General features: G+C 43.5%; 1 protein-coding gene across 1 annotated transcript; it reads left to right on the top strand.

Annotated features, from left to right (window-relative positions):
* The first annotated feature begins 10487 nt into the window (after nucleotides 1–10487).
* Nucleotides 10488–16123, top strand: irx1a (iroquois homeobox 1a). Its single transcript, XM_028981951.1, has 4 exons — nucleotides 10488–11958; nucleotides 12751–13678; nucleotides 13763–13838; nucleotides 14292–16123. Exons 1-4 carry the CDS (start codon nucleotides 11710–11712, stop codon nucleotides 14347–14349), a joined length of 1311 nt encoding a protein of 436 aa, XP_028837784.1. The 5' UTR covers nucleotides 10488–11709; the 3' UTR covers nucleotides 14350–16123.
* Nucleotides 16124–17245: the final 1122 nt, after the last annotated feature.

The following is a 17245-nucleotide window of genomic DNA, read 5'->3' as shown; positions in this document are numbered from 1 at the left end:
ACTAATAGAAAAGACGTATATTGAAAATTTCTATTCAAATTGTATTCCAAATTTTATTCCATTAATTCAAAATAAAGTGTATTCTATTCACAAAAATGTGTCATGTTGAATCTTCCAGACAAACAAACATTTCTGAGTTCCACATTCAACACCTACTACTCAAAATGCCTACTTCATGCCAATTACCATGAAATAAGATTCTCTTCAGTTTATTCGGTGTCTTTTTAAGCCTGTAACCTTTTTAGGGCTGAAAATAGGTTGAGCATGTTAGAGGACCTTTTGTTTCATGGATTAAAAATAAATATCGTTATGATTGCTGTTAATGTGTTTAGCTTTGGAAAATGTATGCCTGAGGTCTTAAAACAGAGCAGCCATAATTAAGGACTTTCCTCTTTTGCTTACTTGTATTGGTGTATTATACTGTACTCCAAAGATGTCATTTAATGGCCAGCTTGCATTGCTTCTATAACAACAAAAACACTTCATCAAGATCAGTATAACCAGTAATTCATAATGTTATTTTATAACTCAAAGCAAAGAATGAAATCATGCAAGAGAGCATGTCGCAGACTGATGGGCAACTTATCACCTCTTCTCACTTCCATTCTCCTAATGAGTTGAGAGCCCCATGGCTCCTGGCCCTTCTGTCCCCATTGCCCAAGAGAGCACAATCGATCCCTGATGTCAGAGGCCTAACATTTTATCCTGCCGAGCTGCTCACTCCCCCGTGAACCAAATTAGCAGATCTTCAAATGCACCAGGGGCCCTAGTGGCAGCAACTGTTCACTCTTGCTTAGCCCACCTGGTTTTACCACTTAGGATCCCAGAGGCTCACACAGAGAGTTAATAGAGAGCTCCTATTTCACCCCGCTGAATGTAAGAGATAGCAAGGGCACATGCCTAAACCTAAAAGGAACTGTCCTGATTATCAAATATGCAATGCATGCAATTCTGAGAATTAATTTGATTTTAAAGGTTTCTAAATGTTACATGGTAAATTGTGCTCTAAACAATTTTGGTCTGAGTCAGACATTTCATGAACATCTAAAGCATTATTCCATCTACACAATAAATCACAATACATTTCAGATATTTGAAAGTTTGAACCTGGACACAGTCCCTGTGTTAAATGAACACCTAATTCTGTGCTCCACATGTTAAATTTTGTAAAGCTGATGTCTGATATTTGAATGTGATATGTTGGCCCTATTGTTGTGAACGGCCTTTTACACGTCATTTAAACCTGGTCACATCATGTGACCTGTCTCTGGGTTTTATCCTCATATAAACAAAATGCATCTCCAGTTAATTGGATCCCTACGTAGGAAGGTTCTTGCATTTGATTGTTTAGGTTGTGCTCCAGATACTCGAAACGCATTTAGCGAGATGATACGGTGTCTCCAATGGCAATGATTTGACAGTGGAAAGGAATCATCACACATTTTAACCCTAGTGTGCATTTTATTTTACCATCTATTATTTAGCTTTAATTCATTCCTCGCAGCAACATTTTAATACTACAAAGTCGACATAATATAAGCGAGAGATGACTGACACTTTGTTGTCTTTCACATGCAGCTATTTGTCTGCTCACATTCATCTGTCTTTTGAGTGAGCATGAAATAGATTACACCCTGATGATTATAGTGTGAAATACATAAAGGATTGTCATGAGGCAGACACAATGGTTGCTATGAGGGCTTTAATGTCTGTATTTTCTAATGGTAGCATTTTGTTTCACAATCCTTCCTCAACAAAACACATTTAAATTCAATGAGTCTATTTAGACAAAATCGAAACATGGACTTTGGCAAACTGCAGTACAATATTGTATTTGCTTATATATGTAACAATCTTACCGTGTAGGTCCAAATTGCTTCTGAATTTAAATACAAGCATAGACTTGACAGAGACTGGAAATCCGTTAGCGACCTTTGAAGCATTCAGAGGAGTGAGACACACACAGAATATTTTCAAAGCTCAAATGTGTGTGTGTGTTTGCAGTAAAAGCAAGATTAGAGAAAGCATTCCCACCACACCAGCACTAACTGAAAGCATGTAAGTTACTATTCTGGAACATAATTATAAAATCTCAAATATAAAATGACACCTTTTCACCCTGCCCCCATTACTATGAAAATCTTTCATTTGGTACAAAACTTGAGCTATTATTAGAAATGACAGTTGCACCTGATGCAATTGTAATGCCAATTGGAAAACAAAATTGCAATCAGACCTACACCATTTCCTAATGCTTGTACCATGCTAATGCTGCTTCTAAACACAAATAAATGGATTTACTTGTCATAATAGCATTTTACCATGCCATCTTTTCCCCCGTACCCTTCAGAATATTTGTTTCTTAATCTAGAACTTCTATTTGCATGTAAATGTGCTCAAGTTTCATATCATCAAAATACATGAGACCTTGGTGAGGTAATGGAGGGATAGCAGAGTGATGGGCTACTGTGAGAAAAGACAAAATATTTGTTTTTTTATGCCCAACTACAGGCATTAATGGCGCATCCAGGCATGAGAAATTAATTTGCAACTGATACCAGTAGGGCTCCAGGAACTAGGCTGGCAGGTACCCCCCACATCCACTCCCCAGCTACCACATTAGAATCCAAATCTAGGGGCAACTCTAGAGTCCAGATCCAGGGGGATTCATCCCTGTGAAGGTAAAAAAGGGAAAAACTGTGAGTGTTCAAAGCTTAATTGCCTCCATTCCCTGACATGCCATGTGTGTTTCATCACTCACTTTCATTCATAGTTTAACCTGCTCAATGATTTAATAACCCTCACTTTAACTTAAACTACATGTGCACCATGTATTGATGACTTATAAATCTTCTTTTTCAGTATTATTGGTTTAAACATTTGTCATTGTTGTAATTTATCACTGCCAACAACAAATTAACCCAGGCTAGACTGAACAACACTGTTGTTTTATTTTTTTTATTTCTTATAATATTAATTTAAATATGGTGCATTAAATTCACTAATTATAATTCCAAGAGAAACACCTCAATCCCACAAAACAGCATCATTAAAACAAAAAGTTTCTGACTGCAACAGCTCACCAGATCAAATGCTCCCTCTACTACTTAAAGTAGTAGAATTTACAGATAGAGGTGACCCAGATGATTGATTTACATTGATTTACATGAAACGTGGATGGAAAGAGATGCAGACGTTTGGTGAAAAGTAGTGTAAAGTGAAAAGGATGTTTTGTGGTTAAGGTTTAAAGCATGAAAGGTTTCTCAGAGATGCTGAGGTTGGCTGTAATGAATGTGGGTGTAAAGACGTAGGTGTGGCATTATTCAAATTCTTTCATGAACCAAGAACTGACAGAAATGAAAGTCGTCTCTAAGTTACATTTATGCAGGAAAAATGTATAATATCTAGAAGTCCATCCTACATCTAAAAAACATGTAGTTTTCAATGTATTACTTGTTTGGTTTATTATAGGATAATTAAAATAATGAGCCTTTAATTAGAAACATGAAGTGCATTTTTAATGTTTGACTTTTTAAACTGGTATGATAATTTTCACCGCCATATATGCTTATGATAGGCATTGCCATATTAGGAATAGCAATCCTTCACACTGAAGCAGCCTTAATGAAAGAAGAGCCCTCTGCATCATTACCCAGCTGATAGACCCATGATTGGCTGCTCTATAGCAGCACCCTGGTGGCCTTCCAGCTCTGTGCACAGAGGAGCAGAGGCTTTTGTCAAGGGTTGTTTCAGCCAAATGCTATCAATTTAAATTTCATGGAAGGGGCTGGCGCTGGTGCTAAGGGTTGCGGGGTTATATGCAGGCCCATATGTTAATGACACCAATACAGGTGTAATTCTACACTGTGAGAGTGACATGGATGGTCACTTCTGTCCCCGAACATGAGACAAGAGATGGGAGGAATGAAGAGGGCTTGTGTCTGTCACACCATAAAAATTTAAGAAATATTTTAACCTGTCCTGTCTGAGCAACTGAATATTACATATCCTAGAAAGAAGAGATAGAGGAAATGATTTATTAATGTGAAGCCAGGTGAGTGCATGGGTGAACTCTTTTTCCACACTTCTCAACACACTCTGTCTAAATCGCTGTCTGCTTCTCTCTCTCTCACTCACTCACTCACTCACTCACACACACACATTTTGACAATTGTTTGATATAATTTTCATTTATATATTTAAGTCATTTTCATTTTAAATGTAGGCATCTATGAACGGTAACAGGACAAAGAAAATGTTTTTCTGTCAACAAAAGACTGAAACAAAAAAAAAAAAACATTCACTAAAATACAAGGCCAGTATTTATTATAGAGCTAATACAAAATGTTGGATTCATCATAATAATGGTAATAATATTAATAGGAAGTCAAGTAAGGATTTTCACCCAATTCAACTAATTTTGTGTGATGCTTTTGCTCTTTCTTCTGTATTATTGCAAAAGACAACGTTTATCCAACAATGTCAAAAGGGTCAAAAGGGGGAGCAGGCTGGGGGCAATGAAAAATGTGTGTGTGTGTGCATGTGTGTGTGTGTGTGTCTGAGCAGGACTCAAAGAGCCTTCTGCTAATTGACTGCAAAATTAGCCTGCTTCCCCCATGAGACCAGCACAAGACAGGAGCAGATGGAGTCAGACTGGACACCCTGACTGAACAAGAGCTGTGAAACCTGCTGAGAAGCCACCCACAATTATGGGTCACCACATTTTCTTGTTTAACAGAGCATCAGAAATGCAAAAAAAATAAAATAAATACATTTCAAAGGTCAAATAGCAATCAGTGAGAGCTGTCAGATTTAAACATCCCTCACCAAATCATAATGATAAATAACCTAAAAATATTAGACCGCAGATTCTTTGTTTGCTTCACTGAAAAAAAAACTTGTGAGGGGAAAGGTAAAGCAATAAAATCTACAATATGGTATTCAGAATCATGATGGAAAAAACGTTCTGCGAATGAAGACATGAATAAAAATACACATAAATAAAAAAATAAAAAAAAGATTAACACTGTCCGACCACACTTCTCCAGGCAGGCCAGTCCTGGAATAAACAAGACGGTCCTGTGCTGTGAAGTTGAATTACATAGCTCCAAGCTACTCACCCCCCCCACCACCACCACCCCTGTCTTCTTCTTTTTTCAACTGGCAAACAGTTCCATCCTTTCTAGGGATTACTCTGAGGAATGTATTTACTGTTTCTCTCCCTCTCCATAAAGGATATATGGAAATCACAGGGCTACAGACACCACTCAGAGGCTAGTTTGAAATTCAAAAAAGGTGGGGAGAAAACTATTGTCCTTTTAGAGGCAGGAGGATGCTTTCCATTCTGTTCTCACCATGACTGTCATAGTAATCTGATATGACAAATTCACACACACTGGATTAGCAGGCAGTGGAGAAAAGCCTAAGCGGTTAATATTTGTTGATGTTGCTTTTATCTAGAAGGTTTGTGTCCCTAGGCTGTTGTTACCTTGGCAATAAGGATATAACCATTTTCCAAATGCTGCTTGAAATGCCAAGGAGATTTTCCCCTCACAAGGCAAAAATATATATAAATAAATAAATAAAAATCCAAGGCCAGCGGGCTGCTCGTCATTTTGTATACTGTCAAAATCTTTGATGTTCCTGAACTTTTGATGTCAGGCTATGAAAAATGCTTAGCTCAATTTAAGCCTTCCGCTAAAGAAGGGCTAACAACTGTAATTAAATCATTAAATTCTTGTCTATGCTTCACAGAGCATAGAGAAAATTTACTTCCCACCAACCTCATTTTCTACTTGAACATGAAATAATGATTTTTTTCTCATATAATTACAAAGCTAACATCTGATAGAGTCAGCATCCAGGGGGGATTATCACATGCATGAGTATTAGACCTCATTACCAGCTTGACTGAAAAATTATTACATCTTGTAATTGGATGGCGAGATTCATATACAGATTGCCCTGGTTTCTGTAAGATTGTAATTACAAGCTTCATTGGTTTGCTACTTATCGGAACTTCACAGAGAAAACAACTGGTAAAATGAAATGAGCATTTCATTAACCTATTGCCTTATCATGGGAGAACCTGTGTAACGTTCATGTATGTATTAACATAAATAGGATCATTCATTTCTCTGTCAGATAGGACAAAACATTTTTTCGGGTGTGAGGCCGGGCAGATGATGATGGGTGGATTCAAGTGAGACTGGTTTGTGAGCATTCATCCTTATTTATTTAACCTTCATAATATATGCTGATGCCAAAGAGGGGGATGTTGTCCGTTTTATGAGGATGAACTCAATTCCTTTAAAGGCTAACTGAGTGTGAAAGTGCTAGTTTCATCAGGCTACAGATTGAAACTGGGGCTCACAGAGGTGGCTTCCTTTCATGTTTCTTTCAATGTTAACAAAATCTCTGGCCTTGTTCCCTTTGCTCAAATACAACAGCAGCTGCAGAATGGATGTCCACATAAATAACATCCTTCCACAAAGATCGATCCCGATTTGATGGGTGCTCAAAAGAAAGGGGTATAGAAAAGGAGTAAACTAGGGGGAGGGTAGAAAGTGAGGACAGGAGTGGGAGGTGACAGTGGGGAGGTCAAAGGGGGGGAGAAAATGTTCAATTATGGAGCAAATACTCTTTTTCTTACTTTAACGAGAGATTTCATGGTAGCAGTGAATGTTTGGCAGGTCCAGCTGAGTGCTGCTAATGTTAGAAGGATCCTGCTGCAGTGGAAATGGAGCTGTTATTGAACCTCACTACTGGAGGTCGCATTGCTGTGAGTAACTAGCTCGGCAATATCTGGTGGTCAAGATGTTAGAATATTCAGTTCACTAGTGTTGTGGCTTTAGATGGTGTATAATGGCTCACTGGCTGTTTTGGTTTTGTAAACCGATAGTATACCAAATATACGAAAATTATTGAAATGTAGACATCTTCAATAAACTTGGGTCCCACAGGAGTCACGTCTTGTTGCAGAACTTATGTTTTTGTTCAAAATTTTAATTCATGGCAAACATTATATAATTGTACCATTCTTTCCAAAGGTTTCATCTGACTGCAGTGACGCATGTACTTTCACTGTCAGATCTTTAGTGGAAAGTTTAAAACTACCTTGGCTACTAAAATGCTTACTAAAAGTGGGTGATTGTAGTCTAGTGGGTAACACACTATCTTATGAACCAGAAGACCACAAAGTCACAGGTTCAAACCCGACTTACTACCGTTGTGGCCCTGAGCAAGGCACTTAATGCATCTGGTTCTTAACCTAACTTGGCATTTGCATGTGAACAGCAAAGAAAGAAATTCATTGTACAGAGAAATGTAATTTCTTCCATACAAATGACAATAAACGGTTTGAATCCTTAACCCTGAGTAAGTCACTCTCGTATAAGTGTTCCTCCATTATGAAAAAATATTTCATGCAAAGCTAAGTTTGTGTGCTTAGGCCGTATCCGAATATCGCTGTAGTGTCAGTCTGACACCTCAGGTTTCTTTATTAGATCCTTCTAACTGAATGGCTCCTTTAACTGTTTTGGGTATAAAAGTCTATGGCTGAGGAGTTGTGGCCTAGCGTGTAGGGAAACAGACCCGTAATCAGAAGGTTGCCGGTTCGAATGCCACAAGGTGGCACTGAGCTAAGCACTGTCCCCACACGCTGCTCCCCGGGCGCCTTTCATGGCTGCATCATTAAGGGTGGTGGGTTAAATTCATAGGACACATTTTGTTGTGTGCTGTCACTTTCACTGTTCAAAAGGGAAATTTTACATATAATAGATGACATAACGGTGTGTTTTCATAAAGAAAAGAGACCAAACAATTAACAAGCACTCTCCCTTTCCCCTTAGCTTTTATACCTCAAATTATATGTGACAATGCCTGTGTGACAAAGCATCCTCGCTTTGTCAGCATCCTCGCTGTTCTTTTAGATTTTGATGTAAAAGTGGAGTGATTGTCATTGTGAAACACAGTAGCACAAATTTCCAATTATTGGTACATTTCCATACACGCTTTAGGCCACCTCTGCCCAAAATAACCCCAAGATTTTATTTTTTTTTTAAACTTGAAGGGCAGCTGAGCAAAACTGTAGTATTTTTTAAATGTGCAGTATTTGAATATACTCCCTCCAGGACATTTTGCAGAGAAATCACAGGACATTGCAAATGTTGTGGAAGAAAAATAATTGAAAATTGTACACATAAAAAAGCACACATCACAATGATAAGATAAATCAGATCTGCTCAATTTTTATGAGACCTGCTATGATACAGATGAATCAGTCTGGATCAGTTGCACTTAGTGGATCAGGATCAGTTGACTTATTATGCTGGGAAATCCACTGTGTCTCCAGACGTCACTGCACAGAGGGACGTTTTTAGGTTCTCTGAATTTTTAGAATTTGTTGATAGGCTCGATAGGATAAAGACCTTGGTTCTTTCAAACTCTTGTTGAAAAGTGATGTGGCATCTTTCTGCCAGAGAAGAATCAATTTTGGACATAAACATATGGGTCCCAGTAGACTGTAACCATGGATGAATTTGAATGAATTCTCAGATTTCCTACAGGCCCCACACATTTTATCTGACAAGATCAGAATCCTTTTCAGTGTGGATGTCTACTTCATCTATGCTATTGTTAAAGAGACAAGGGCATGTGTTCTGTTAAAAAAATGTTTAAATAAATGAGGCAATTTACAGCGCGGCATTCGATGTTAGCAGGTCCCTGTTTTCTCGCTCCCCTTGCTCTCCATGAGGCCACCATGAGCTTTCAGAAGAGCTTCCAGTGTCCAAATATTTGGCCTAGCGGTTAAGGAAGCGGCCCCATAATCAAAAGGTTGCCGGTTCGAATCCTGATCCGCCAAGGTGCCACGGAGTAAAGCATGTCCCTACCCAGTGCTCCCCAGGCGCCTCACCAAGGGTGATGGTTAAAAGCAGAGGACGCATTTCATTGCGTCACCATGTGCTGTGCTGCAGTGTTTCACAATTACTTCACTTTCATATGGCTTTGACCCAGTCAAACAAACTGAGAAAACAGTGATGAGATCGGCCACATCCAACTCTACACACATCTCATTTATACAATGTCATTAGACATTATAGCACAAGGAGCTCCACCACGCCACCCCTCACCTCTCTACTCACGTCCAAAGGATACTCAGAAGGAGGCCTCTTACCTGTCACCCTAACCATCTCAAGCATTTCTTTTTAACAAAAAAAAAATACCATCATCTGCGTAAATTATGCACAGCAGATTTGCGGTTTTAACTATACGGTTACGATCAAAATAATGGGACATGGCGCTGAGCTAACTTTAAATACACGTCCAATGCGATTGCAGCCAAACGTACCTTTTTTAGGCCTAACCACCTGTAAGTAGGTGTGCCCAGTGCCCAGTTCCCTTCCTAGTTACTGGTGCCGGTTGTGTCCTGGTTCCTTTGAATGGCATTGGGAGTTGTGTATTCTATAGAGAGAAGCCACTTCTGGCTTTGATCTCCTCCCTGTCCGGTGTTTCAAGTTGGCACTCTGGCTGAACGCTGGCCTGTGCTTTCATTTGTTCCTTTTTCCCCCCTTCACCTGTCCCAGTAACGCGTTCAACACGCACTGACCAGTTTTTTTACGACTGGTGTCAACAGCTATGAAATTGATCAGATCTGCCCGAGTGTGTTAAGCAACGCTCGAAATTCTGCATTTTTTTTGCCGCCATTTGCCTCGAAATTGTGTGTGTGTGTGTGTGTGTGTGTGTTCTCTCCCTTTTTTCCTTAATAACTGGAAATGAGGAGGTAAAATTCAATTGCGCGTGGATGCGTCCCAAATCTGTGCCCCTGCCCGGCATATGAGGGCATAAAGTGCTTATGACGTGACGGGATTCACGGCGAACAGCGGGGTAATAAAGCAAAACTAATAACCATCTTATCCGTTTCCGTTCATTCCGTTCAAAAAAAGTTCCAAACATTCGTTAATACAATCCCGGTCTCCCTCTCTCTCCCTCTCTCTCTCTCTCTGACCCCCCCAAACACACACACGCACATTGGGACGTCGCGTCTTTTGGTGTATATGTGCGACATCCCTGCGCGTTTAAAATAAAAAAAATATATATATTAATTAAAACATTAAAAAAAGTAGACCATTTTAAACCGATAAGAATGCAAGAGTGTGGCGGTTAATCAGAAGAAATCGTTTATTGTCGTTTTGTCAATTCTAACTTTGTTGCATATGGACTTTTGCCTACGATTTAAAATAATTGTGCCAACGTACTGAAATTTGTGCTTTTTTTTTTTTTTTAGAAATAAAATGTTGGTCGTTCATGTTCCACGTCTGATGTTTCAGTCTGCTGGCCTCCTATCTCCAGCATCGCCAGGCCAGCACATTTCCAGCAGGTTATCACCGCTGCCATTCTTCCCCCTCTCTCTCTCTCTCTCTCTCTCTCCTTCTCTCTCTCCCTCTCTGATGTGTTCCGCTGATAACCATCACTGCCCCTCAGATCTTCTCAGCAGATCCTCGCCTCGCAATATCCACTCTCAGCCACGTGGAGCAGATCGGAATCGCCGTTGGCCGTTAAATGTACAATATCCGCGCAGGCAGGCGCGACCGCAGCGATCGGGACTAAAGAGGGGCGCGCTCGCCCCTCACGTAACGTCAGATAATGTGGCTCAACGTAAGTTTCGCGGTGTGTGTGTGTGTGTGTGTGTGTGTGTGTGTGGAGGGGGGTGAGCGCATTGGATAATTGGGTTGGTCGAGGCGCGCGCATGTCGCTCTTACGTCACTGGCGCGGCCTGATTAAATAATGGCAACTTCAAAAAAAAAGTTTATCTTTTTTGTCCAACGACTCGGAGACGCTAACAGTCAAACCGCACTTCATACCCCCCCCCCTTCCACCTCTCTCTCTCTCTCTCCTCTACTTTACTTTCATTCTTTTTTTTCTTTCTTGCATCCTACATCGGACCTCGAAGGCGCGCGTTCCAGCCCAGTGTGTGTGTGTGTGTGTGTGTGTGTGTGTGTCAGGCAGCGAGAACGGAGAACGACGGGTAAATTGAAATACGACGCGCAGAAAGAGAGAGAGAGAGGGAGAGAGGGGAGGGAATAGGCAGTAAGAGAGAGAAACGGGGTGATTAAAGACGAAAAAAAATATTTAACTTCTCAAAAACACGAACAAAATTTCTCTTAAAAATCTGAACTTTTTACGTCTCCAAAAAAAAAAACCGTTTTAAAAGACGCTCGAACCCGCGTGCACCCTCGTCCGAGTCTTTCGGTGCATGCCGGGAGAATAAAAAAAATCGGTCAGATCGCAACCGATGCGCCGCGACGAGCGTTAAAAAAAAAAAAAAAAAACCGCGCCGGGGTCGCGCGCAAGTGAGCCGGATGCAAATGAGCTTTCGGCGGGTCGCGCGCACCGAGGAGGAGAGGGCCGCGGCCGCGCGCGCCGCGCGAGGAGGAGCTTGCGGCTCAAGTGTTGTGCCAATCAAGGCGTCAACTTCAAATTGTATCTGAGAGATCATCCCGAGACCCGGGGGCAGAGCCATCAGTTCCAGCTCAATTGTTGATCCGATCGCATCCGCGGGAGCCGCCGAGATTTAAAACGGTCCCCCCCTTCCGTCCACGGGCTCTTTCCACTCGTGACTTCGTGATTTGTGCGTGGCTTTTCTTCTTCTTCTTCTTCTTCTTCCTTCCTCGCTTGCTCCTGTGCTGGATTGTCGGAGTTTCCGACCAGATGTCGTTCCCCCAGCTGGGCTACCCGCAGTACCTGAGCGCGTCCCCGCCGGTGTACGGGGCGGAGCGGCCGGCCGCGATCCCGTCCGGCCGCGGAGCGAGCGGCGACGCCCCCGCCAGCCAGTCCGCCGCCGCGGCCGCCGTCACGTCGGTGCTGGGCATGTACGCGCACCCGTACGCCGCCGCCGCGCAGAACTACGGCGCGTTCCTGCCGTACAGCAGCGCCGAGCTGGCGCTCTTCACGCAGATGGTAAGCGCGCTCCCGCGGGGGGCTGCCCTGCCTGCTTATTACATTACGATCGGTGTTATTAGCATTAGGAGTATTATCGGTATTATCAGTATTATCAGTATTATCAGTATCCAGCGCCGCCTGAGACGAGTTCACTTCTTGTTTTGTGGCGGAGTAAAAGTTGAGTCTCGACATTGGTTTTGTATTTGTTCGTTTTTTTGCTGCTTTATTGCTTGCATGGGACCTGGCTGGAATTTTTTTTTTAATGCTGTCGGTCTTTGTCAGCTGCTGTGTGAAGTAAAAGTTGTTGTGGAGAAGACAGGCTCTTCCATTCTGATCAAAGAGGAAAATACGACTAATAATAATCATAATAATAATAATAATATATAGACACATACGTATACACACGCAAGGGGTAAAAATAGTCTCTCTTTTGATGTTCTTGTTTCTGAACGTGGAAATGTCATCGTGTAAAAGTACATTATAAATTTCCCGGAGCGTTTTCGTCGTAAACCTGTAACTCAGAACGGCGATAACACCTTACAAATGTTCACTTTTAAAAATAATATTAGGATAATAAGAAGGGGGTGGCCAGAGAAGGGGCCATTCGTGGCTTATGAACATATTTTCGAATAAATTGGCATCTTTTAAAATAAATGTATGTAGGAAAGGCCAGTAGCTGCCAGGCCTGCTTTGCCTGGTTTTATTCATTTATGAGTGTTTGTATTAAAACCGTGTCTGGCTGAAGACTGGACACGTGACCCGGCGCGGAGTGTGAATAACGGATCCGGCGTGTCCGTGGACTTTCTGCAGGGCTCCCAGTACGAGCTGAAGGACGGGCCGGGGGTCCACCCCGCCAGCTTCGCTGCCCACACCCAACAGGCCTTCTACCCCTACGGCCAGTTCCAGTACGGGGACCCTGCCAGACCCAAGAATGCCACCAGGGAGAGCACGAGCACGCTGAAGGCCTGGCTGAACGAGCACCGCAAGAACCCGTACCCCACCAAGGGCGAGAAGATCATGCTGGCCATCATCACCAAGATGACCCTCACGCAGGTCTCCACGTGGTTCGCCAACGCCAGGCGGAGACTAAAGAAGGAGAACAAGGTCACGTGGGGCGCGAGGAGTAAAGAGGACGAGGACGGCAACGTGTTCGGCAGCGACAACGAGTTGGACGCGGAGAAGAACGAAGACGAGGAGATCGACCTGGAGAGCATCGACATCGACAAGATCGACGACAACGAAGGAGACCAGAGCAACGAGGACGACGAGGACAAGGCGGAGGGCGGGGACTTCGGCCCGAGCCTGGAGAAGAAAACCGCGATCGCCGCCGGCAAGGTGTCCCCCGACGGCGGCAGCGACACGCGGGTGCTGTCCCCCAGCGAGCACGACACTTTCCCGCTGCCCGTGAGCAGCAAGCCAAAAATCTGGTCTCTGGCCGAGACGGCCACGTCGCCCTCTGGCCCGGCGTGCCACGCGGCGCCGCAGATCCAGCACCCCGCCTTCATCCCCAGCCACGGACTGTACACGTGCCACGTCGGGAAGTTCCACAACTGGCCCAACGGCGGCTTCCTGGGCCAGAACCCCGTGCTGAACTTCCGGTCCTTCCTGGGAGCGAACCAGCAGCATCAGCAGCAGCAGCAGCAGCAGCACGTGCACGCGCATCATCAGCACCAGCAGCATCAGCAGCAGCAGCAGCAGGCGGCGGGCCGAGCCGAGCCGGGCGACGACAGGCACTCGGGTAAGCAGTCTGCGCCCCCCCACGCACCCACGCAGGCACCTCGAACCGTCCGTCCTCTTCATCTTCATCACTCTCCGTTTATAGATCGAGAGGATCGCGCGTTGACGCCCGAGTCTCCCACGCTTCCCATGAAATCCTCGTTTCGGCCCATTCACGACAGGTAAACACAGTCACGTTTCTTATATACATTTAGAACTAATGTCGTTCCGGCAAAAACGTCCCGAAACGAAGCCAATTAAAGGCTGGAGGTATCGAAATAATAAGTGGTTAATGGGTTCTCAGGGATGAAGGGTCTGGGGTCACCCCCCACCCCCCACAGCCTTCCCTAAAGACCCCTGGGGGAGGAGGGCGACCCCGGGGACCAGTTGACGGAGAGCGACGAGGCCGTTTTCTGTTAGTGCGACAATTAGCAACTTTTTTTATTTAAATCATTTTGTTTTAAATTCGTGCTCATAATGAAACGATCCTTTACGAAGGTCGCTTGAAAATGGATAGTTTGGAGCGAGAGGATATACAGTTATAAACGTGGGTTTATATAAGTAGGGGTTCGGGCCTAAATGGTTAAATGATGTGTAATACATGCGTATTAAACCGACTTCTCTCGTTTCTGCAGCACTCGGAACCAGCAGGACGCCGCGACGCGGATTCTGACGGCGCTGTCCTCGGCCTGATCAGGACTTTTTCACTGCCGACGGGGTCGCAGTCCCACCAAGGCACGGGCGCGGGGTGGGGGCGCCGAGCAGGGGGGTGTCTATCAGGTCCGATCGCTCACCAAACCAAATCTCTCCCCTGTTCATATTTACCTTGGGATATTTGGTAGGTTTTTTTTTTTTTTTTTTGTCTTGCTGTATTTTTTTCTGTATATATGTTGATTTGAATTTGTAAATAGTTGACGGAGTTTGCCCAGATCATATATTTTGTTTAATAAAATAAATGAAAATGATTCCGAATTTAAAAAAGAAAGAAAACCTGATTTCGTTCTTTCAATACAAACAGTAACAAACGTCACTATTCTAATTTTTTTATGTATTTATTAAAAAAAAAATTTTTACAGCAGATGTTTTTTTATGCCCGTCGGAGGCAGAGATAACGCCGAGCGTCCACAGTTAATGGGATTCATCTTCTCCTGCGTAAAGTGGGGGTGGCGCAGAAATGCATTGAGGTGCTAATAAGTTGCCAGATGGTTGCTGGTGATGGGAAATGGGCGAAGGCAGCTGGGATCGCCATTAAGTAATAATGCGGCGACGCCCTATCCAAACAAAATCAAATGGTTAAAATCTAATCTGTCAGGGAGAAAACTCGATTCGATAATAAATTATTCATCTCGGAGGGACGCGCGCGTGTGACGGTTATGGGACGAGGCTTGACGCTCGAAACTCGCGGCAAATTTAACCCCCAAGTTCGAATACAGACAGTTAAGTCGTTCCGTTTCGGAACTAATTTTTAGTTATTTATAATAAAAAAAAAGCAGTTCAGTTCAGCAATGAGTTTACAGTTCCAGGGCAAGACGCAGAACATAATTCTCTTTACACTTCAAAATGCAACAACAACAACTAAAATCTTCCAAATTTATTCACGTATTCTAAACGTATTATTCAGAAAATGTTCATTTGTAATTCAAAGATTCGTACTATACCGGGGACAAAATATTACCTGTTAATATAGCGCATAATTTAACCTTTAAATATTAATGAATGATAAAATATTCCTTATTTATTGTTTCAGCGCTCACGGGTTGTTCACCTGAATTAAAAAGATTAGAGCGACCTCTGTGGGCGAGTTGTAATACCCAAACTTTCATGTTTGAAAAATTATAATTATGAGAACGCTGATCATATTTTGTTTGTGTTGCGCGCGCGCGAGAGAGAAAGATAATTCTGTTATTTAAAAAAAAGAATTAGTATTAGTATTCCAGGCTGAGATATATTAAAGCACCATGCACAATTCCAAAAAATAAAAAAATAATAATTCGTAATTAGCTGAAAACCAACTGCCTCGGGATGTCAGCAACTCTTTATTCTGTCCATTCGTTTCATCCCACGCCCTGCCCTTTTCCCCGGTCGCCTTCATCCCCAAATCGTCCAGATTGATGGTGATTTACTGATGAAGGTGTAAAATGCCTCCCGCAATGGCGCGTGTAAACGGCGCTTTAACGCCCTTAAACGAGCGCCGGGCAGAATTCGGGGCGAAATCGCCTCCCGGCGTCCCGTTTACGGCTTTTTGTAGCAGAGCAGCGTGGGGCTCCGGCTGGAGGACGTGATATTGCGATTCATTAATAAAGCGGATGTACCGCGAATCGTCTAATGAGTAACAAACAGGGCGGGGAGCTCGTAATTAGGCTGTCACTTCCAGCCATTTTCCCACAACACCCCGGGCCGTAAGAGATGACAAAAAGGAAGAAAGGGTTGGAACAAAAAAAAAAAAAAGGAGGGGAGGGGGGCAAAATGAGACAGAAAAAATGCGAAACACACACACACACACACCATGCACACCCGTGTTTAAAACACCCACCCACCGGGGATAACTTTCACGTTTGTTGTCTGTAATTTTTGCACCCTTGTTTTCTAATGACAATTTGTACAATTCAGAGTTTCCATTAATGCATTCTTATTTCATTCCTTTATTTTTTAAATTATTTATTTTGCTGTAACAAGCGTGACGGAAATAACTGCATAAATAATGCACACGACTCCTTTCATCCTCTCCTTGACACTTTGGCACACCGACTAACCAGCAACAATGACCTTCGTCACCTGGATTCTCCCTGCACTGAAAACAGATATGTCACTGTATAGCCCTCCATTTATTTTGCTGTAGAGAATGACAGGGAGGGAGGGAGAGGGGAAAGTTTATCTCTGTCACGTCTCTCTTGCTCTCTCTATCGCTCTCTCTCTCTCTCTCTCTCTCTCTCTCTCACTTTTGGCAGAAGCAGGCCATTCACCAGTGTACACACGCACTGGGCCCTGCTACACAAACGTCTCTACCCCTCACTCCATGCCCCCAACACTCTCCCCACCTCCCCAAGCACTCCCCAAAGATCTCGGCTGTCTTCTCTTCTTTCTCTCTCTCTCTGTCTCTCTCTCTCTCTCTCCTTCGTCTTGAAGACGCCGCCAGTATCTCTCGGCCGGTAATCCATTTATCTAGCTCCATGAACGTGTTGGATGAATAACCCACACAATGGCTGGGGCCCAGCTGGGAACAACAAGTCGGGGAGTCCGGTAGTCACACGGCCACAACAATCGCTCGACACTGTGTTCAGCAGAGCACTTTCGCTGCTCCCCGTTTCCAGAACAACCGCGAGCCGAGCGGGCTGACGCCTCGGTCAATACGCTGCTGTACAACACGCACGGGGAGGCCCGGGGAAGACGCTCCGCACCGAAAACAGCCTTTCCCTGAGTTCCGAGGGGCCGCATTAGAGAGCCAGGCACAGAGCTGTGACATTCCCCCTTAATGGCTTTAAGCGAGTTCTTTCATGCGGTGCTTTCTAAAACGCTGGTGTGTGATGCTAATGCTGCTTGGACCCGATCCAGCAGGCTGTACAAGGGAAGCAAAGACGGGGCCAAAGTT

This window comes from Denticeps clupeoides, chromosome 5 (genome assembly GCF_900700375.1).
Source record: "Denticeps clupeoides chromosome 5, fDenClu1.1, whole genome shotgun sequence".
NCBI lineage: Eukaryota > Metazoa > Chordata > Actinopteri > Clupeiformes > Denticipitidae > Denticeps > Denticeps clupeoides.
This window is presented reverse-complemented; position numbering and strand designations above follow the sequence as displayed.